The sequence below is a fragment of the Miscanthus floridulus genome, chromosome 19, assembly GCF_019320115.1.
Source record: "Miscanthus floridulus cultivar M001 chromosome 19, ASM1932011v1, whole genome shotgun sequence".
Lineage (NCBI taxonomy): Eukaryota > Viridiplantae > Streptophyta > Magnoliopsida > Poales > Poaceae > Miscanthus > Miscanthus floridulus.
Window position 1 is genome coordinate 64,081,606 of NC_089598.1, and position 22,882 is coordinate 64,104,487.

General features: G+C 46.2%; 1 protein-coding gene across 1 annotated transcript; it reads right to left on the minus strand.

Annotated features, from left to right (window-relative positions):
* Positions 1-1,088: 1,088 nt before the first annotated feature.
* Positions 1,089-1,487, minus strand: LOC136526122 (uncharacterized). Its single transcript, XM_066518887.1, has one exon. The coding sequence runs from the start codon at positions 1,485-1,487 to the stop codon at positions 1,089-1,091; it is 399 nt and encodes a 132-aa protein (XP_066374984.1).
* Between the last annotated feature and the right edge of the window lie 21,395 nt (positions 1,488-22,882).

Here is a 22,882-nt window from a genome sequence, read left to right on the forward strand (position 1 = left end):
CCTGGTCGAGTAACACCTTTGACGACGTAAGGGCCCTCCCAGGGGGAAGACAAGCTTGTGAAGCCCTTAGGTTTTTTGTTTCCTACGTAAGACTGAGGTCGCCGATCGCGAACTGAACGACCTTTGACTGTTGCGGTTGTAATACCTCCGCAAACCTTCGAGGTACTTGGCTGTGTGAACGCAAGTGATCAGAAGTTCTTTCTTAGCCCGATCAACGTCTTCTATCTGAACAGCCGAGGCTTGCTCTTCATCATAACTTTCTACTCTAGGTGCTCGGAAGGCAATATCCGCTAGAAGTATGGCCTCTGAGCCGTAGACCAAAAAATATGGAGATATGCCGGTACTGCGACTAGCTTGAGTGCGCAGTCCCTAGACCACAGCTGGTAGTTCTTTGAGCCATCTGCCCGAATGCTTTTCTTCTTTCTAATAAAGTCTTTTTTTGAGGGCGTCAAGGATCATACCATTAGCCCGCTCGACCTGGCCATTAGCTCTAGGATGAGCAACGGAAACGTATTTAACGGAGATGCACCGGTCTTCGTAGAAGTCCCAAAAATGATGGCCGGTAAAAGTGGTCCCGAGGTCGGTGATGATGCTGTTCGGGAGACCGAATCTGTATATGATGTCTTCTTCAAAGAGCTCGACTGCTTTCTTTGTAGTAGCTGAGATGAGTGGTTTGTACTCAATCCACTTGGAGAACTTATCAATGGCGACGTACACATACCGAAAACCTCCTGGCGCTAGGCTTGAAAGGCCCGATCATATCCAGTCCCTAGCATGCGAATGGCCAGGAAGCTAGAATGGTCTGCATTTCTTGTGCCTGGTACATGTATTTGCTTGGCAAAAAACTAGGCAACCCTCACATCAGTCGAACTGAGATCTTCTGCATCAGAGATGGTCGTGAGCCAATAAAAACCTGCTCGGAAAGCTTTGCCAACCAGAGTTCTCAAAGCCGCGTGATTGCCATAGGAACTAGAGTGAATTTTAGAAAGTAGCTTCACACCGTCGTCTTGGATGATGCACTTCTACAGTATCCCTTCCTTGGCACTTTTCCTCATCAGGTTACCGTCTACCAGCACATAATGCTTACTTCAGCGAATTAGAAGTTCAGTTTCGATCTTGTCGGCGGGTACTTCGTTGCTGGTGAGGTATTTGATGAACTGCTCCCTCCAATCGTTGACCAACGAAGGTACCACAAGTACCAGCTGCTCGACGGGGGGTACTTCTTCAACTTCCTTCTCTTCTTTAATGGATGGTGCTAGGAGGTCTTGAACAAAAACCCCCGGTGGAACCACGATGCGAGAAGATCCTATCTTTGAGAGCTGGTTGGCTGGTTGGTTTTGATCTCGTACCTCATGGTAGTACTCGATACCATAGAATTTCCCTTCGAGCTTCCTGATTTCGGCATAGTATGCATCCATTTTCTCACTAGAATAGGACCAATCTTTATTGAGCTGGTTGATAACCAGCGCGGAATCCCCATACACCATGAGGCGTTTGATGCTGAGCTCGACTGCTATACAAGGACCATGGAGACATGCTTCGTATTCCACGGCATTGTTGGAGACCGGAAAATGTATGCGAAGAACATATCGGAGTTTATCCTTAGTCGGCGTGATGAACAGAATGCCCGCACCAGCACCATTGATGTTAAGGGCACCATCGAAGTACATCAACCAGTGCTCAGGGCAAGTGGCGGCAATGGGTTCTTGGATCTCGGTCCACTCAGCGATGAAATCAGCAAGCGCCTAAGACTTAATGGTGGGTCTACTTCTAAAGTCAATGGAGTAAGTGCCGAGCTCAATAGCCCACTTGATGATACGACCATTGGCCTCTTTGTTGCGGAGAATATCCCCCAGAGGGAACTCAGTGACCACGACGATCTTGTAGTGTTCGAAGTAATGTCAGAGCTTGCGTGAGGTAATCAAAATTGCATATAACAGCTTTTGCACCTGAGGATAACGAGTTTTGGGCTCATTAAGTACCTTGCTGATAAAATAGACCAGATGTTGCACCTTGTAGGCGTGTCTAGTTTCCTCGCGTTCGATGACAATAGCCATACTGACAACACGAAAAGTGGCGGTGATGTATATCAGCAGAGTTTCATCTAGTCGTGGCACTGTCATGATTGGAGGTTTTGTTAAAAACAACTTGAGCTGCTCGAAAGCTATGTCTGCCTCCTTTGACCAAGAAAAAAGCTCAGAGGCCTTGAGGAGCTTGAAGAAAGGTAGCCCTTTTTCACCGAGGCGTGAGATAAAACGGCTTAACGCAGCCATGCAGCCTGTAAGCTTCTGTATATCCTTGACACATGTCGGCCGTTTCATTTTGGTGATGGCAGAGACCTTGTCAGGGTTTGGTTTGATGCCTCGAGCGTTGACGATGTAGCCCAGCAGGATACCAGATGGAACTCCAAAGATGCACTTTGAAGGGTTCAGCTTCCATCGGTATTTGTTCAGGTTGGAGAAAGTTTCTTCAAGGTCGGCGATAAGGTTGTCGGTGGTTTTAGTCTTGACGACCATGTCGTCGATGTAGGCTTCGACATTGCGGCCGATCGGTTGGTCGAGGCATGTCTGGATAGCCCTTTGGTAGGTCGCTCCAGCGTTCTTTAGTCCAAAGGACATAGTGGTGTAGAAGTACGCACCGAAAGGCGTGATGAACGACGTTTTGACCTGGTCTTCTTTCTTGAGGGAGATCTGATGATAGCCGGAGTAATAGTCAAGAAAGGAGAGCAACTCGTAGCCGGCGGTGGAGTCTACAACCTCGTCTATCCAAGGCAGGTCGAAGGGGTCTTTAGGGCAGTGTTTGTTAAGATCAGTATAATCAACACACAATCTCCATTCTTTATTCTTTTTCCTAACAAGAATAGGATTAGCTAACCAATCTGGATGATACACTTCTTTTATAAATCCGGCAGCTAAGAGCCGTTTTATTTCTACCCTAATGGCCTCCTTTTTGTCCAGCGTGAATCGGAGAAGTTTTTGCTTGATCGGTTTAGCGGTCGGCGAGACATTTAAGGAGTGCTCGATCTTCTCCCACGGTACCCCCGGCATGTCTGTAGGTTTCCAAGCAAACACATCGGCAGTTGGCATGTAGGAAGGAGACTGAGCACGCTTTCCTATTTGGGGTCAAGGTGAGCCCCGAATTTTCACCATCTTGGAAGGGTCGTCGAGGCCGAGGCCGATCTCCTTGACTTCCTTGGACTTGGCTGGAGGCATGAGGAGGCTCTGGGATCTCCATGTCATCAGCAGACGCCATCTTGGCTTCGACGACCACTGCTAGCCATCTAGATGGAGAGGTCGGTGGCTTCGGCGAGGGCGAGACTCTCTTGTCTCGCAAGCAGTAGGTGACGGAGAGGTTGGCCCGTAGAGACAGGACTCCTATGGGTGAAGGCATCTTCAACACCAAGGTACGCTAGTGCGAACGGCCATGAACTTGGCCAGAGCCAGATGCCCCAGTATGACATGGTAGGCGGTGTCGAAGTCAGCGACATAGAAGTTGACATGCTCCACTCGGTAGTTGGTTGTCATGCTGAACTGTACTAGTAGGGTGATCTCCCCAAGCGGTCTGGATGCCCTACCAGGTACCACGCCCCAGAAGGAGGAGTCTAAGGGCATGAGATCTATTGTCCCTGAGGCCGAGCTCCCTTAGGGCCCCGGCGAAGAGTAGATTCAAAGCGCTCCCACCGTCGATAAGGACTTTTCTGAAAAGCACCTTCTAGACAGTTGCATCGAGGACGAGGGGAAAACGCCCTATGTAGGGTATGTCCACCCATTGGTCGGCCCTGCTGAAAGTGATGGGGAGTTCAGACCATGGGCGATAGCTAGGGTTGGTGGCAGTTTCCTCTAAAGTGACGGCAAGCACTCGTCGGGCGGCGAGCTTCCGTTCCCTTCTTCTCTCGTTGGAGGCGAGGCCCCCAAAGATGGTGGTGACCACCTTGTCATGGTCCTGGAAGGCATTGTTTTTACCCCCTAGGTGGTCGGCGTCCTCCGTTCCCACCATTGTCGTCGTCGTACTTTTTGTCCTAGAACTCCTTAGCCAAACCAAGGCAGTCTTTCATCTTGTGTTTGGCGTTCTTGTGCAGGGGGCATGGGCCGTCGAGAATCTTCTTGTATTGCTCATCATAGTTACGCTTGGCGCGTGGCTCATTGACGTTGGCAACAATGTGGTCTGGTCGGCAGCGGTGATTCTGACCAGGTTTGAATCCATTTAGCCGATCACGTTCGTTGTCCCAGTGGAAACTGCGGTCGTCGTAGCGGCGGTCGTTGTGCTGTCGGTCGTCGGTGCGATCGTCATGGCGGTGAGGCGGGCGATTAGTGCCCATGTCTTCATTAAAACACACCTCCGCTTCCTCGGCGTCGGCGTACCGGTTGGCGGTCGTGATCATCTCGCCGATGCCGATAGGTGGCTTTTTGTTGAACTTAGAACGGAGTTCGCGGTGATGAAGTCCTCGGACGAAGGCGGTGATGACTTCGGCTTCCGTGATGTTGGGAATAGAATTCCTCATCTCGGAGAAGCGCCTGATGTAGCTGCAGAGTAGTTCGGATGGCTTTTGGGTGATGCGGTTGAGATCGTGCTTGGTGCCCGGCCGCCTGCATGTAGCCATGTAATTGTCAATGAAGACTTTCTTCAGCTCTTCCCAAGATCCAATAGAGTCCGAGGCAAGGCTTGTGAACCAGCTCATGGCGGCTGGCGTGAGCATGACGGGGAGATAATTTGCCATGACGTTGGTGTCTCCTCCGGCAGCGTGGACGGCGGTGGTGTAAGCCTACAGCCACTGAGTTGGGTTCATCCTTCCTTCATAGGGCTCGACCCAATGATTTTGAAACCACGGGGCCACTGGAGTGTTCGGAGCACCTTGGTGAATGCTGGGGGCCCTTCTGGGTTGTCGGTGCTGATATCAGTAGTATTGCCAGCAATGATCGGCTCTAGAGCCGAGTTCGGATTACCATACTCTCGCTCATACTCCTGGCGGCGTCGTACTTCATCTTCATGGCGCCCGAAGCGATGCTGATCGATACGCCATCGTGCATCCTGGAGGTTACTGAGGTGCACTCAGGTGTCCTATTCGACCTCTTGGTTGTGCTGGCGATGATGCTCGGCGTGGTGGCCTCCAGTTCCCCCCTAGGGTTGTAGTGACTGGTCGGCCAACTGACTTTGACTAGGGCGGTGATTAGATCTAGCAACGGCTGATCGGCGAATCACGCTTGTGGAGCATGAAGGTCTCTGATCCTCTCAGATCTCATTAACTTGATAGTGTGCCGCTTTAAGCATAGCGGCGACCTTGGTGAGCTCGGGCGTCTGCAGGAGGCGTGCAAGCTCATTGGTGGCTATCGCCAGATTGGCGCTCGGAGTCTTGAAGACGTCGTGGCCGTCAACACGGAGGAATTCTTCATCGAGGTTGCGATGGAGGGGCCTTTCATGCGAGTTGATCTAGTTATCACGAGCGGCCTCGGCCATCGCAAGGGCACACTCGTTATCATGGCATTGCGTGTGGTTGACATTCTTGTTTTCATGGGCGGCGCGTTCCTCATCAGTTTCGCCATTCCGAGGGGGGCTGTCGATGCTGACGTTGAAGATTGCGCCACCCTAGAAAGGTAGGAGAGGGGGTTGCTTGGTGAGGGTCTCCATGGAGGGACGTTCTGGGACCCTGGCTGGTGTGCAGCATGTTGATAGTTGGTGGGAGCTGGTTGGCGATCTGGTCGGTGAATTTGCCCCTCAGGGCGTCCTAATATGTAGCGGCGGCGTTGGCGAGCCTAAAAGGCAGGGTGGCAAGCCCCAAAGCTTGCCGAGCACTGAGCACTGACAGATTGGGATCGGAAGGTGGTCGGTGCTGAACGAGGGTGTCCAGAGCTGACTCAGCAATGGAGAGGCAATCGGCGAGTTTTAGGCCGACCCGATCGATGGACTCGATTAGATCATCATTGTTGACATGCCTCCTCTGGTAGCGAGGAAGCGAGCGGTGAGCAGCTGATGAAGATGACCCTAGAAGTGGTTCTGAGATTGGATCTACAGTCGCAGGTGTGAGGGTGGTCGGCGTAGAACGGATCTACATCAGCTCAAGGAGCTCTCCGACTCCGTCGGTGTTGATGACCCACGTGATGGATCTGACCATGAAGATCTGGCCGGGCTATGGGAGGGACGAAGAGCCTACGGAAAAAGCCATCTTGTTCGATAAGAACAACACGCACACCCCTACCTGGCATGCCAACTATCGACAGAATATCATCAGCAGTCCTCTGAGGGGTATCCCATGAAGGTAGATTGATCGGCAGAGGAGCATGTAATCAAGAACAAGAAGGCAACAGAGACACACGAGTTATACAGGTTCAGGCCATCAGTATGACGTAATACCTTACTCCTGTGGTCTGTTGGTTTGTATTAGCTATCCTATGATTTGCCATGATTTTGTAGGGGGTCCCTGCCCGCCTTATATAGTCTGGGGGGTAGGGTTACAAGTTGGTTAGATCTGAGAGATAACCAAAAAGTGATAACATATTACAAGAATCATGGGATCATACGTATCCTAACAGATCTCGTAACATCTTCAGGATATCCTCCCCATGTCTTGTGGGAGGCGCCGAGCAGAATCGTGCCCCGCAAGGCTTCTTCTCGTGGGCTAGGCTGCCCCTGGAGGCGTAGCCCATGTGGTCTGTCGTGGGTATCCGGGGTCATACCCCCCCACACATGGTAAATCTAGTAACATAAAGGTAACCTCTATCCAACTTGTTCTATTATGGGTTCATTGATGTGCAAGAAATGAAAAAGCCTAGGTTTAGGGTTTATTGTTGATTGCTTTCAGTAATTAGAAATAAATTGGTTCAATTGTAGGAAGGGCCTGTTGACTGGAAATGCATTCGACCCAAAGCCTCTGCCTAGTGGTGTTCCAGTTCTCATGTGCTTTTGCGGTGATCCTTGCAAGGTAGACATTTCTGAGGAAGTGGAAACCTATAGGTAAAGGTATTGGATGTGTGCTAATTTTGTGTTTAAGCTTACACTTAGTTAACGCTGTATTAACTTGATGGTGAGAAATTTATAGTATGTAGTAATTATTTTGTGTCATATGAAATAATGATTGATTTATTTGGTGCCTACCATTTGCATGTATTGCAGACCCCTCCACTGCTTTGTGACTTTGAGCAGTGGATTAACACTGAGATCAAGGAGTCGGACAAGCGGCTTCTGCAAGGTCTGAAGGAGTGGGATGCAGAGCGCCTGGAGATATTGAAGAAGAGACGCAAAGAGGAGGCAGCAGAAAAGGAGCACAAGGAAGAGGAGGAAAGGGGGTGTGTTGCTGCATACAGGGAGGAGAGAGAGAAGAAGCTTGAGCGTGCGCGCCTGAGCGAAAGCAGCGATGAAGGAGAATCCTGATGCCCTGAGGAAAGGAAAGTGGCCTCGTTGCACTCAGTAGTCTCCATGGCTTGCTAGTTCTATGGTTTATTCATGAACAATGTTGTCTAGTCTTGGACTTTTCATTGTGTTGTCATGTACTATACTTTAAATATGGATGTACTTAGGCCATGTTTTGCGTTATTTAGTTTGTAGGCATGTACTTCTATTATCATTGTATTGTTGTTTTCATCCATTGTAGTCATAATATTCATTTCAATATTGTGGAGGTACTGAAACGAGTTCACATACTAGAAATAAAAGCTAATGAAGTAGTGCAGTACATAGTTGAACACACACAACACATGAAATGGCATGTGAGAACATGTACCAAACAAGGGTACAGAGGTCCTGGCCTAAACCTAACATGCCTTAGGTAATTAAACCAAACAACAAACACATGACATGGCATGTGAGAACATATACATATACCAAACAAGGTGTCGCGGGGTCGAAACCACGACAAGCATGTTGTTCAAGTCGGTGTTAGAGTACGGGGTCTCTAGTGGCTTGGGTGGACTCAAGAACACAAGAATCACATAGAGAAGATGCAACAGTTTATCCTGGTTTGGGCCAATTCAGTCCCTACAGTCCAGCAGCTGATGATCTTTATACTCAAGAGCACCCAAAATGTGGGGGTTACAACAGAGCATAAAGGAAGAGAAGTTTGGTAGGGGATTAGCTCAGTGCTAATCCTAAGGTTGACTCACCGCTGGTGGAGTCTCCCTCTCATCGTTGAGGAAGGAGACGATAGGATGCGGTGGAGGAGAGGCTCTTGGTGCCTGATGAGGACATCCCTTCCATTGATACAACTACACCTGCTGCACAACAAGGTCTAATGACAAGAGCTCGAGTACAACAACTTAATTATCAGGTAAAGTCATTCCTCGCTGTTCATACAAACTCGTCTTTAAATTTGATGCTACTAAATTATGGTGATGATCGTCTTATTCTTAGGAATGTTAGTCAAGACCCTATTGCCTCATGTTTAGACCCCATGATGAGGATGGAGCAGCCGAACAAGTGGGAATCATCATTAATGGGGCACTCAGCTCATCTCAAGACAACAGGAAACACTCCATTAAAAATACCATAACTCCTTGATATGTGATCTAATGAAGCTGGTTTTTGACTTGTTGGAAAGAGCTCAGCGTCCTCTTTTAGATGGGTCCAACCCCACTATCAGAATCTACCTAAGCTGTGCGTAGCAAGCAAAAGGATGCACAGACCTACAGCTTGGGCCTGGGCCTTGTACTGACTAGAGCCCATTGAGGGACACCCAGATTAGGGTTTCCCACTCTCCCTTGTGCTCTCCTCCTTATAAATAGAACCAGCAGCCATCAGAATGAGGGTGGGTTTTGTTTAGATGCAAGATAGCTTGCTTGCTTCTTCCTTGTAAACGCATGTGTCGGCTAGACCACCCGAATTTGCTTGTTTCAAGACCCCAACTTGTGATTCAGATTCACCTTTGGCTTAAATCCATGAGTTATTTGCTTGTTCATATTGTTTTGCTTGTTCTCAGGTTGCTTGCAGGTTCATGGTGTTCTTAGGCACGGCAAGAAGATCATAATAGGAGTCGGTGTACCTGTTGCTAAGGCACAGCAACCTTGTGGTCGTTGTAGTCGGACAGCCAACTGTCAATCCACCCCAAATCGAGTTTATCCACACTCACCAAAAGATCAGGAACAACCCCTTGTCCCATCATGTGGTAATCAGAGCAAGGTTCTTTGGTGAGTGATTTACCGTTCATTACTTTACCTATAGTCCAGAAATATAAAAATATGATAGAACTGAAATTCCAAACACAAGTTTGAGCCTTGCTGATCTGCTTAGTTCTTTGATTGTTGAGTTTGTGGTTTACATTGTGGTGTCAAGTGCTGGTTCTTAGATTCTAATCCTTTAGAGTTTCAAGTTCTTGTCACATTTTAGTCACCACACAATCCACTGTTGCCTTTCCCCCCACTTCAGCCACTGCAATCTCCACCAATACCACCACCACCACTACCAAAAGTGCCACTGCTCTCTCCACCTTTTCGCTGAAAGCCTCACCACCATCACCTTCAGCCGTGCCTACACAAACACTACCTTATGCATCTATCCTTTTGGTGCAAATCTGAGTACACTCAGTTTTGAAAACAAGAGAGTTCAAATTGCATATTTGTACTACTTGTTGCAATCCTTATCCCTAGTAAAAGAAAGTCTATGCTACTTGCTGCATTCTTGTTATAATCATATTGCAAAAGTTCAGTTTGTGCTACTGGTCGAAAAGAAAAGAAAATAAAAGAAAAAGAAAACACAATAGAAAATAGAAAAGAAAAAGAAAGGAAAAGGAGGAAAGAAAGAAACAAAAAAAGAAGGGTTAAATTGATGCTATTTACTCTCATCATTTCCATTGTTTGCTACTGTCCAGTGACAACATTTGTGTCTAGGCTCGCATCTCTAGCACGGGTTAGCCTAGGACCAGCACGGTACTATCTTTGAACACTTATTCAACTTGCATTGACTAACGTGGTTCCAGCTGTACCTTTATTTTTTAAGCCACCTACAGCTCTACAAATTATCTACAACATCACAGGGTTCTACTTGCTACTACTTGTGTTGTTCTTGTCGTCGCCAACACCATCTGCATAGCAAGGTAAGGACATGTAAGAACTCAGTTGCACATGCTGAGAGAATGAAAACTGTTGTCACCTAATTCAGTTAGTTGGTAGGACATATTTTCTTGTGATTCCCTTGCTGCATACTAACCATGGAAGGAGAAGGTGAAAGGACCCCTCCACAATCACCTCGATCGAAAACCTTGCTGCAACACTTTGAACGCAAAGTGAGGCTCCATGCTGAACACCTTGATGAGGACGTTCATGTCACCAATGAGCGCCTTGGTCAATTAGAGACGGCTCAGATTGAGACCAACACCAAGTTGGCTTCCTTGGAAGGCACTCTTGGTTCTATTAATACATCTCTTGTAGGTGTCTTGGAGCGATTGGAGAGGATGGAATAGAATTGATGTGATGGTTTCAAACGACGCAATCACAACAACAACAACACCATGGGCAACACTGCTGGTCATGATTAAGAAGAATATGCAGCGGACACTGAGCTTGATGAGGAGGTGAATGGTCATCGATGCATCGAACAACATCGCCGCCGCCATGAGACAGGTCCTCGCCCACCACGGCAAGAGGGACGTGTCGATGACTCATTTGGCAAGATTAAATTCACCATACCTGCTTTTGATGGCAGGTATAATCCTAATATGTACCTTAGTTGGGAATTAGCTGTTGATCAGAAATTTACTTACCATGATTTCCCAGAGGTCAAACGTGTTAGGGCTGCCACTAGTGAGTTTACTGACTTTGCCTCTATTTGGTGGTCTGAATACCATCGTAAGAACCCAAAACACACCAACTTGGGTTGCTTTGAAACGGGTCATGCGGACCTGATTTGTTCCTTCTTATTATGCCCATGATCTTTTACATAAGTTGCAACAATTGAGGCAAGGATCCAAATCTGTAGAAGAGTACTATCAAGAGCTACAAATGGGTATGATTTGTTGCGGGCTAGAGGAAAATGAGGATGGTGCCATAGCTAGATTTATGTGTGGGCTAAACTAGGAGATTTAGGACATTCTAGCTTACAAGGAATATAATTCTGTCAATCGTTTATTTCACCGTGCTTGTAAAGATGAATGAGAAGTGCAGGGATGACGAGCTAGCATGAGGGCTAACATTCCTACAGGTCATGCTTACCCGTGGACACCCTCCAATGCTACTGCACCGTCAACACGTGCACCCCATCAAGCCACGCTCCTCTACAACAAATTATGTACTATGCCCAAGTGAACCAACTAGAGGAGCAACGGCTACATCTACCAAGAGTTCATCCTCGGTGATATCCACGAGGAGAACAAGGGATATTTAGTGCCTACACTACAAAGGATATGACCACGTATGCAAGGACTGCCCAAGCACACGTGTGATGGTTGTGCGAGATGATGGTGGGTACTCCTCTGCTAGTGATTTTGATGAAGAAACATATGCTTTGCTTGCTGCTAACAATGTAGTAGAAGGACATGATTTCCAACAAGACAAAGAGCACATTGGGGCTGAAGCTGCTAAGCACTATGAGAGCCTCGTGGTGCAGTGGGTGCTAAGTGCACAAATGGAGAGGGCGGAACAAAATCAGCGCCACACTTTGTTTCAAACCAAGTGTGTGATCAAGGAACGCTCTTGCCGTGTGATCATAGATGGAGGTAGCTGCAACAACTTGGCAAGTGCTGAAATGGTGGAGAAGCTTTCGTTGAGCACAAAACCACACCCGTAGCCTTACTACATCTAGTGGCTTAACAGCAGCGGCAAGGTGAAGGTAACACGATTGGTAAGTGTAGAGTTTGCCATTGGTTCTTATCATGATTCCATTGACTGCGATGTTGTGCTTATGCAAGCATGCTGTATGTTGTTAGGTAGACCATGGCAGTTTGATAAAGATTCCTTACACTTTGGTCAAACAAATCAATACTCTTTTGTGCATAATGACAAGAAGATTGTGTTGCATCCCATGTCCCCTGAGGCTATTCTAAGAGATGAACTTGTTAGAGCTATCAAACTTAAGAATCAGGCTGTTGCTAGTGAAAATCATATTGTCGCTAATGAACTTGAGAAACATAAGAAGAAGTCTAGTAAATCTGTTCATCATAATAAAAATGAGATCAAGCTGAAAGGCTCTTGTTACTTTGCCACTAAATCTGATTTGGATGAGATTGATGCTAGTACTACTGTTTGCTATGCTTTGGTTTGCAAAGAAACTTTATTTTCACTCGAAGATACATCTATTTCTTTGCCTCCTGCTGTCACTAATCTTTTGTAGGAGTATGCCGATGTTTTTCCAAAGGAGGTACCACCAGGGCTGCCACCAATTCGAGGGATTGAACACCAGATTGACCTCATCCCCGGGGCTTCCTTGCCTAATCGTGCGCCATACAGGACCAACCCGGATGAGACAAAAGAGATTCAGCGACAAGTACAAGAATTGCTCAACAAAGGTTATGTGTGTGAGTCTCTTGGCCCTTGAGCCATTCTCGTGCTTTTAGTTCCTAAGAAGGATGGATCATGGCGCATGTGTGTTGATTGTAGAGCGATAAACAACATCACAATCAGATATCGTCATCCTATTCCAAGGTTAGATGATATGCTTGATGAATTGAGTGGCTCAATTGTGTTCTCTAAAATTGATTTGCGTAGTGGTTACCACCAGATTCGCATGAAGCTAGGAGATGAATGGAAAACAACATTTAAAACAAAGTTTGGTTTATATGAATGACTAGTCATGCCCTTTGGATTGACTAATGCACCCAGCACTTCCATGAGATTAATGAATGAGGTTTTATGCGCTTTTATTTATAGATTTGTGGTGGTGTACTTTGATGACATCTTGATATATAGTAAATCATTAGAGGAACATCTTGATCATTTGCGTGCCGTTTTCAATGCTCTACGGGATGCACACTTGTTTGGCAACCTTGAGAAGTGCACCTTTTGCATAGATCGAGTCTCTTTTCTTGGATATGTTGTGACAGCGCAGGGAATCGAAGTTGATCAAGCCAAGGTTGAGGCCATACACAGCTGGCCTATTCCCTGCACGGTCACACAAGTGTGGAGTTTTCTAGGACTTGCTGGTTTCTACCATCGATTTGTGAAGGACTTCAGCACCATTGTAGCCCTGCTGCATGAACTCGCCAAGAAGGGTGCAACCTTCACTTGGGCTGCTGCCCAACAGGATGCTTTCAACATGCTCAAAGATAAGTTAACTCATGCACCCTTGCTCCAACTTTCTGATTTCAATAAAACCTTTGAGCTTGAATGTGATGCTAGTGGAATTGGTTTGGGTGGTGTGCTGCTACAAGATGGCAAACCTGTAGCATATTTTAGCGAAAAATTAAGTGGGCCTAGTCTGAACTATTCTACTTATGATAAGGAATTGCTTGCTTTAGTTAGAACCTTGGAAATATGGCAGCATTATTTATGGCCCAAAGAATTCGTTATACATTCTGATCATGAGTCATTGAAACACATTCGAAGCCAAGCAAAACTGAACTGTAGGCATGCTAAATGGGTTGAGTTCATTGAATCTTTCCCTTATGTCATCAAACACAAGAAGGGTAAAGAAAATATCATTGCTGATGCTTTGTCTAGGCGTTATACCGTGCTGTCCAAACTTCATTTCAAAATATTTGGATTAGAAACAATTAAAGCACAATATTCTCATGATGATGATTTCAAGGATGTGTTGTCGAATTGTAAAGAGGGACAAACTTTGAACAAATTCATCCTTGCTGATGGGTTTGTATTTCGAGCCAACAAGCTATGCATGCCAGCTTGCTCTGTGTGTTTGTTATTGTTGCAGGAAGCACATGAAGGAGGACTCATGGGACATTTTGGTGTGAAAAAGACAGAGGACATCCTTGCTAGTCATTTCTTTTGGCCCAAGATGAGGAGAGACGTGGAGAGGTTCATTGCTCGCTGCACAACATGCCAAAAAGCTAAGTCACGCCTTAATCCTCATGGTTTATACATGCCTCCTCCTTTCCAAGTGCACCGTGGGAAGATATTTCAGTGGACATTGTTTTAGGACTGCCTAGAACAAAGAAGGGGAGGGATAGTGTGTTTGTTGTTGTGGACAGATTTTTTAAAATGGTACATTTCATACCATGTCATAAGAGCGATGATGCTATACATGTTGCTGATTTGTTCTTTCGTGAGATTGTTTGATTGCACGGTGTGCCTAACACCATTGTTTCTGATCGGGATGCAAAATTTCTTAGTCATTTTTGGAGAACTTTGTGGGCTAAGCTAGGGACTAAGCTTTTATTTTCCACTACTTGTCATCCCCAAACTGATGGACAAACTGAGGTTATCAATAGAACATTATCTACTTTGCTTAGGGCTATTTTGAAAAAGAACATAAAAATGTGGGAAGAGTGCTTGCCTCATGTTGAGTTTGCTTATAATCGTTCACAACATTCTACCACTAAGAAAAGCCCTTTTGAGATTGTTTATGGGTTTGTGCCACGTGCTCCTATTGATTTGTTACCTCTTCCGACCTCGGAGCGAGTGAACATTGATGCTAAACAACATGCTGAACTGATCTTAAAATTGCATGAAACCACTAAAGAGAAAATAGAATGCATGAATGCAAAGTATAAACTAGATGGTAGCAAAGGGAAGAAACATGTCATTTTTGAACCTTGGTGATCTAGTTTGGCTCCATTTGAGAAAAGATAGGTTCCCTGAATTTGTGAAAGTCTAAGTTGCTGCCTAGAGCCGATGGTCCTTTTAAAGTGTTAGAAAGGATTAATGATAATGCGTATAAACTTGAGCTACCTGTAGCTTTTAGGGTTAGCCCCACATTTAACATTGCAGATTTGAAGCCATATTTGGGAGAAGAGGATGAACTGGAGTCGAGGATGACTCCAATATAAGATTTGAAGCCATATTCGGGAGAAGAGGATGAACTAGAGTCGAGGACGACTCCACATTTAACATTGCAGATCTGAAGCCATATTTGGGAGAAGAGGATGAACTGGAGTCGAGGACGACTCCAATGCAAGAAGGGGAAGGATGATGAGGACATCCCTTCCATTGATACAACCACACCTGCTGCACAACAAGGTCCGATGACAAGAGCTCGAGCACGACAACTTAATTATCAGGTAAAGTCAGTTCCATGCTGTTCATAAAAACTCATCTTTGAATTGGATGCTACTAAATCATGGTGATGATCGTCTTATTCTTAGGAATGTTGGTCAAGACCCTATTGCCTCATGTTTAGACCCCATGATGAGGATGGAGCAGCTGAACAAGTGGGAATCATCATTAATGGGGCGCTCAGCTCATCTCGAGACAGCAGGAAACACTCCATTAAAAATACCATAACTCCTTGATATGAGATCCAATGAAGCTGGTTTTTGACTTGTTAGAAAGAGCTCGGCATCCTCTTTCAGATGGGTCCAACCCCACTATCAGAATCTACCTAAGCTGTGTGCTGCAAGCAAAAGGATGCACAGACCTATAGCTTGGGCCTAGGCCTTGTACTGACTAGAGCCCATTGAGGGATGCCCAGATTAGGGTTTCCCACTCTCCCTTGTGCTCTCCTCCTTGTAAATAGAACCAGCAGCCATCAGAATAAGGGTGGGTTTTGTTTAGATGCAAGATAGCTGCTGCTTCTTCCTTGTAAACGCGTGTGTCGGCTAGACCACCTGATTTGCTTGTTTCAAGACCCCAACTTGTGATTCAGATTCAGCCTTTGGCTTAAATCCGTGAGTTATTTGCTTGTTCATCTTATTCTTGCTTGTTCTCGGTTGCTTGCAGGTTCATGGTGTTCTTGGCACGGCAAGAACATCACAATCGGAGTCGGTGTACCTGTTGCTAAGGCGCAACAACCTTGTGGTCATTGTAGTCGGACAGCCAATGTCAAATCCACCCCAAATCAAGTTTATCCACACTCACAAAAAGATCAGTGCCCCTCTCTAGGTTGCCTTGCTCTTGGTGCTAAGCGGAGGCAGATGGAATAGAATGTAGTGTCTGGTGATAGAACTCCCATCCTCTCCCCTCTAGGTCTGACCTTATCCCTTATATAACGAGATAGGTTAGGTACAAGGTGGTTTGGGAGTTCTAGTCATGGTCTATGTGTGTTAGAGTCCAGGAGGGGCTTGCAGCGGTGTGCCATGGACCATCGAGGTGTCTTGGAGCCAAAGAAGCCTGGACGTTGTCTGGTTGCTCTGTTCTGACACTCTACATGTCAGGCGGTGTTGGCTTGGACTGGCCTCCATCGGGTGAGACCTTCTGGAGTCTTCTTGGTGGCGAAGGAGGTCGACTCCAGGGGCTAACACATGGGCCCAGAAGCCCCCGAGCCCCTAAAGGCCATGGGAAGCTTTGTCTTCTTATGTCATGCCCTGGACGTGACCCTATCAAATGAGCAGTTGGTAGGGGCACGCCTAGGGAGTGATGCTAGGGAGCCCCGAGGCATTGGTAGCCTAGGGCTTGTCTTCTTGTGCCCAGGCCTTGGCTAGCATCATTAGCCAAGAAGGAGCCAAGGACCGGGCTCAATCGTGCCGTAGATCGGGAGCCCAAGGCTCAGGGAAGCCCTCGAGCCCCAAGTGGAAGCTGCAGTCGAGTCAAGCTCAGTCGGGTCTCTTTGCCAGGGGGTGCTCATGAGCATGCCTGATGGGCATTGCCCTCGAGCCCCCGGGCGATCCTAAAGGGGTCGATCGAGGGGTCTTCTTCATTCGGGAACCATTAAACTCGAGGCTTAACATACCTGTGTGTTAGGATCTCATCACAAGGGTACAAAGGTTCTAGGACTAAACCTAACATGCCTTAGGTAATTAAACCAAACAACAAATACATGGATGTAGCATGTGAATAAGATTGGTTCCTCCTAGTAGTGTGACCACATAGCAAATTGTGTTGTAGCTTCTCCATAGTATCCTCCTAGTGTTGGTGGTGGTGGTGGCGGGGGTGGCGGCGGAGGCCCCTTATTCTTGTGATTAGGGCAGGTGCAATATGGATCATTGCAAAGTGGCTCCTATGAGCCTGGCACCATCAGTTGTTGTCGTCCTCTTCATCGTCCTTGTAACCGCTGCTAACTTCCCTTTCAAGATCGAAGATACAGGTCCTATAGGTAGTAGAAGTACTGCTGATGTAGATAAATTGGACTGAGGATCGACCCACCTAGTGAACCCATAGTTTTCTTTGGACTCAGGAAGACTTAATGAGTATCTCATGTAAGTTGTAGTGCCAAACGAATACTAATAGCAATTACCCAGTCTCATGGGCATTTGAAGAAACGATGACCTCCATCCATCCCCTCGATGAACATCTGCACTAAGCAGTCCTCACCATGTATGTATTTTGGCCAATCTTCTTTTTGGTTATCGTATCCTCTAAGAGGGTTCTCTTTGGTGAAATCACTCTTGCTCTCGGGTGAAAAATGATACACTAGTTCCTCAAAGAAATCAAGACCAAGAGACCCCTCTCACACAATGGGAGTTCCCTTCGTCCCCCCTTTCCTTGCCTAGTGCCGAAACCCTTCCCTCTAGACGACCCTCCAAACATTGCTACTCCAACGAAAGCAAATGCTCATTTGGTTTTGGTTAGCAATGCATCCCGCAATGCATATATATAGGCAGAGGTAGGTTTAGTAGCTGTTGTATTGTGTTGTAAATGCTCTTGGGAAGCCTACTTAGAATCACTAAAAAGCCTATATCGAAGAACACTAGAAAGCCTAGATTCTTCAACTAAAAAGCCTATTCGAAGTCAGACTGAAAAGCATATTTGAAAACTCAACCGAAAAGGATAGATTCGTACGCACAATCAATTAATTTGTGAGAGTCTGTGTACGATATGATGGTGATATGATAAATCACTGAAAAGGCTAGATGCTATAGATATACTGCACAAATGTACTTTAGCCAGAAAATTTTCACAGAGTTTCCCATATTTTCGTATGAAATCCATACACAAATATGACATGAATATATGACCATAATACAACATGTACAAGCATACAAATATATACAACATTCATCTAAAACCATATCCATGAGCATATTAATAGTGCACACAGTCCATAATTAAAGTCTATAAAATCCATAATAGTCTATACAGTCCATAATAATAGTACATATGGTCCATAATAGTAGTCCATACAATACATAATTCTCCATAATAAAAGTCCACAAAGTCCATAATAACATCTACCACAAGTCCACAAGTGAAAGTACCATGGTCTAAAAGAACTAGTCTCCGTTAACGCCTCCTAGTCTTATCCATGCCCTTACTAAGAGCGTCGGTGCTTGGAGTGTAATGAGTAGGCGAGCATCGTCTACGTGCTGGTGGCTTGCGAAGGCTGTGTCGAAGGAGCATCGACAAGCTAAGACGGCCGAATCTCCTCGTGCCTCTAGTCCACCTCCTCGTCATCCTCATCCTCATACGCAATGCCATGGCCTATGGACCCTATAGGTGCATGACTAGATGAACCCAAGCCTTCTAGGCCTACAGAAGGAACATGCACGTCTAGCATGGTGGCTGTCCTACAACCACAACAAGCAGCTGCATGGCATAGCCGACGTGCTAGTCTCTGTTGTACAAAATCATGTTAACCAAAATCATTTCATGTATTATTTTTTTACTGACTTTTTAGAAGCTTGCGTCTAGGAAGTTACGCATGTCGTTGTCGCTGACTCTTGGACAGAAACACTCAGTGTCTTGTATGGGATAATTGAAATAGCAGGACACTTACTTGTGTAAGTCAACTAAAGTCGAGAACAGCTCTGGTGGCCATAGCTATCGTATACCAAATTAGCGCGCAACTCTATGTGGTAGGTAGAACTCGACAGTATAGAAGCAGATTAGAGGGCACCTCATCCTATAGAGGTCCTCGTCCCATCCACACATGTCGCTCAACTGGAAAGGAATTGCCCCTCTTCATCGTATGGCTCCCATGTAACCTGTAATAGTTCAAAACCACATGTAAGATGTTATGCTAACACCATATGAAAACCAGCATTTGAAATAATATTTACTTACACTAGAAGCCATGAGCGTGTCTAGCTCGTTCATGAACTCTACGTACGCTTAGCATACCCTGGCATGCGAAACTCTCACCTGGTCCCAAACGTACACAACTATGGGACGTCGACATGGAGGAACACCTGGGAACTAGTCACGATGAAGCAAAACCTCAGGACAACCAACTGGTAGACGAGACCACATCCACAACTGTAGTAGGTAGACGCATCCACCAAGTGAGGCTAAGGACGAAGTCCGATGACATGCCTCACAAAGCTACCGGTAAAGAAAAGCCAACATTGTAGAGCCCCAACTGTACTAACTCGCCTGGTCCCAGTCAGTGAGGCAGTGGATGTACATCCATGATGTAGTGTCCCTTGTTGTGTTAGGGAAGAGAATGCAGGTAAACAGGTGTAGGATCCATGCCCCTACAGTAGTACCCAACTGTCTCATCGTCTGCCCCATCAGGGCACTTTGTGAACTCTTGCCGGAGCTAGGAGACTAGAACTCTAGAAGTGTGACCTCATTGTTCACCGCCAGGAACCTCTCATCCAAGGAAGGCCTCTACTCGTGCTCTCCAACCTTCTAACCTACACGGCCCAATCACTGTGGAACGTGAATTCTTAGACCTAGCATCTTCTGACTGTCCTAGAGCATAACTATCATCTCTCTGAAAGACAAGTGAAAACTGCGAGTCTCTGGCACCACCAACATTTTAGGCAAAGCAAGATTACATGTTAGAAAGGCAATCACATGAAGTAGTCGGTATACGAATGTAGGACCTTGTAAGGTCTTTTGTGTATCACTACAAACTGTTGCAACCACCTCATCAGTGTAGGGAGGTCCTTGAAAACCCTCCCCATCTCAATTACCATGCTAGGCCCCACCTCAGGAGCTTCTAGCAACTTATCATCCCCTCCTTCTGCACATGCCTGATTGAAATGAGCAAGTTCACTGAACTCATGAACTCTTGGATCACGGCGGCTAGGGAAAATACGTCTCAACATCTCAACGTCACTTTCTGTTAGCTCTCCAATAGGGTGATCATCATTAGAATCAACAGCCCTTGCGATCTCATAAGGCTCCGCATCATTAATAATTTCCACACTATTGGAGGCATAGAATCCATCTTCATAGTGCACTTGTGCATCAACAGGAGGTACATCCACAATGTAAGGAATGTCTCCTACAACATAAGTAGAAATACAAGGAAAGAATGAGACAAATGGATGAAACAAAGGGGGTAAGCTCCAAAGAAGGATGCAGATTAGACACTTACTTGGATGATTCTGTGTCAAAGAAATCTTTTGAGGAGGATCTGCCACAACATCATGAGTCCGACAATCATCTCTAACTAACTAAGAAATATGGACCTCATTGGGGGTAGATTGAGCATTGGGATCCGTAGGCGTAACCTCCACATCCATGTCAAGTTCCTAGATGGGAGGGTTAATGTGTGCCTATTGACCCATTGGCGAAGAAAACCCATGAAGGGTGGGATCAAGTAACACCCGACGCACAACCACTTCCAAACTTGCAACTGGCTCTTCATAGCCGATCTCACATAGTTCTCCCACTGACCTACACACCCAATTGGGATCATGCACCTTAGGATGTTGGGAGGGCAACCTAGGTGAAGTACACCCTCAGCTGCAATGCCATCATCATCATCTCCATGGCAATGTAGCTCCTCCCTAGCCCTTGCAACCAACTCACTAAATAAAGGTCTGCCATTGAATAACACAGGCACACTTTGCATCTCAACAAACTCAACATATCCATAGCGATCGCTTTCAACGGTGGCTCCATGATATATGGTCACTAGGTTGTCCATCTAGTTTAGACACAAATCCAAACACAATTCCTTTAGTCCAAATTAGACACTAAATACTAAGGAGAAGGTCTCTAGTATTTAACTAAGTAAATGTATACTATGTTCTAACTACTACATATATATACTAAGTACTAAATATATAATAACTATGTATGTATCTAACTATGTAATACCTATCTAACTATGTAATAACTAGATACGAAAAATAATTAACTAACTACCTAAGTTTCCAACTACATATCTATCTGTCTATCAAAATCACTAACAAACACACTAACTATTGTTAACTATGAACTTAATTACCAATTTAAATGACCAAAGTAACTTACATTAATGTGCAATTGGTGGTGTGGAAGTGCAGCTAGTGAACTGGCACAACAGGCCGCCGGGGGGCCTTCAGCATGCCTCGGTCAGAGCTTCTGTGCATGGCAGCGGCGCTGGAACCATGGGCAGGGGCAGGCGCCCGCCACAGGCTAAAAGACGCAAGCAGCCGCCCCCTAGCTAATAGTGGGGAGGCCATAGCAGGACAACGAGAGGGGGCCAAGGCTGAGCCACGACAGGCGCGGTAGGGTGGGCGGGCTGGGCCATGACACGATGGGGCGTGACGGGCGTGGGGCAGGGCATGGTGGAGCACCACCGGCGCCAGTCGGGCTCAGGACCGGAGAGAAAGAGAGAGAATGGGAGAGGAAGAGGAAGAAGAGAGAAAGGAAAAGGAGCCCACATGTAAGGCAGGAATGGCACCAAAGATCTAGGCGCCGAGCTCGACGCCAAGATCCATGGCACCAAGCTTGGCGCCAGGATCTGTGGCGCCAAGATGGCCGCCAGGTCACCGCCACATCGCTAACCATGCCAACGCCATCCGCCGACCATGGTGCTAGAGTAATTAGCACTAACACGTGTTAGCACGGCACCAATTATCGTGGCGCCGAGGTCTGGATCTATTTTTTGAAAGGATACCGCCAGGGGCGTATTTGTGAAAAACTTTCAAAAAAGGGAAAAACAAAAATTTGGCCCTCAGTAGCACCCTCGTCCGCTCGCAGACACATGCGCACTTTGCTGGGTCCTCGCATTCCAAGCTACCACAGTGGGCCATGGGCGAGCCATGGTAAGGACCGAATGGAGAGGGGAGAGGTTAGCGAACTAGACAGATAGATAATTCATTTATTTTGGGTGCATGTAGAAATCAACTTTTCTTACCCCCACAAAGTATGCAAACTCACTCTTATGAAGGCACGCACACAACCTTACACCTGTGAGCTTCTTCGAAGATAGGGCTCGCAAATCCTCAAGATTGGTGAAGACACCATAGGCACCTTGCTAGGTGATACATTTTTGACATGAAGTTTCTACTGCTATGCAAATTATACCATAGTTTTAGGGTTGAGACTACCCTTAGAGCATCTCCAATAGTCTCTCTTAAACACACTCTCTAAATGAGAATTTGGAAGAGCCATTTGGATAACAGTCGTTCTCTATATCTTTTTCACCCTGTAACGTTTTCTCAATATCTTGTGCACACTTTGAAGAGCCAGCTGCAATTTCTATTTTTGGCTAGCAAAAAAATAAGAATAGAGGATGACAATCTTTAAACATCTAATTGAAGAAGCTGTTGGAGAGCTTTTATTCACCAACATTCCTATCAATACGAAAGGATATAAGAGACTCTTGGAGTTACTTTTAGAGTTTGTTTGGTTTGGGGACTATCTAGGTTGGGATGATCTTGTCCTTTTTAGGCATGGAGCCATTGCTTAATGGGATGAGATTATTGTAGTGTTTTGTTTGGTAGGACCAACAACAAAGCATTGATTGGATGGACAAGCTAGATGTCATTTGATGTCGTCAAACTAAAACCCACTTATCTCCTTGTCTTCTTCTTCCTTTCTTCTCTTCTCATGCAATCCCGCAGCACCATGCCAACTTGGTCGACTCACCGATGGAGTTGCGCTCCATCCTCACAACTGCCCGCCCTACCCTGCCTACAAACAAAGTTTCCATACTGGCCTGCATGGCCTCATAGGTGTCTCCCCACCCACTAGCACCTGCATCATTGACCCCTGTGGCCTCGAAGACACCACACAAACACTATCAATTAGGGACT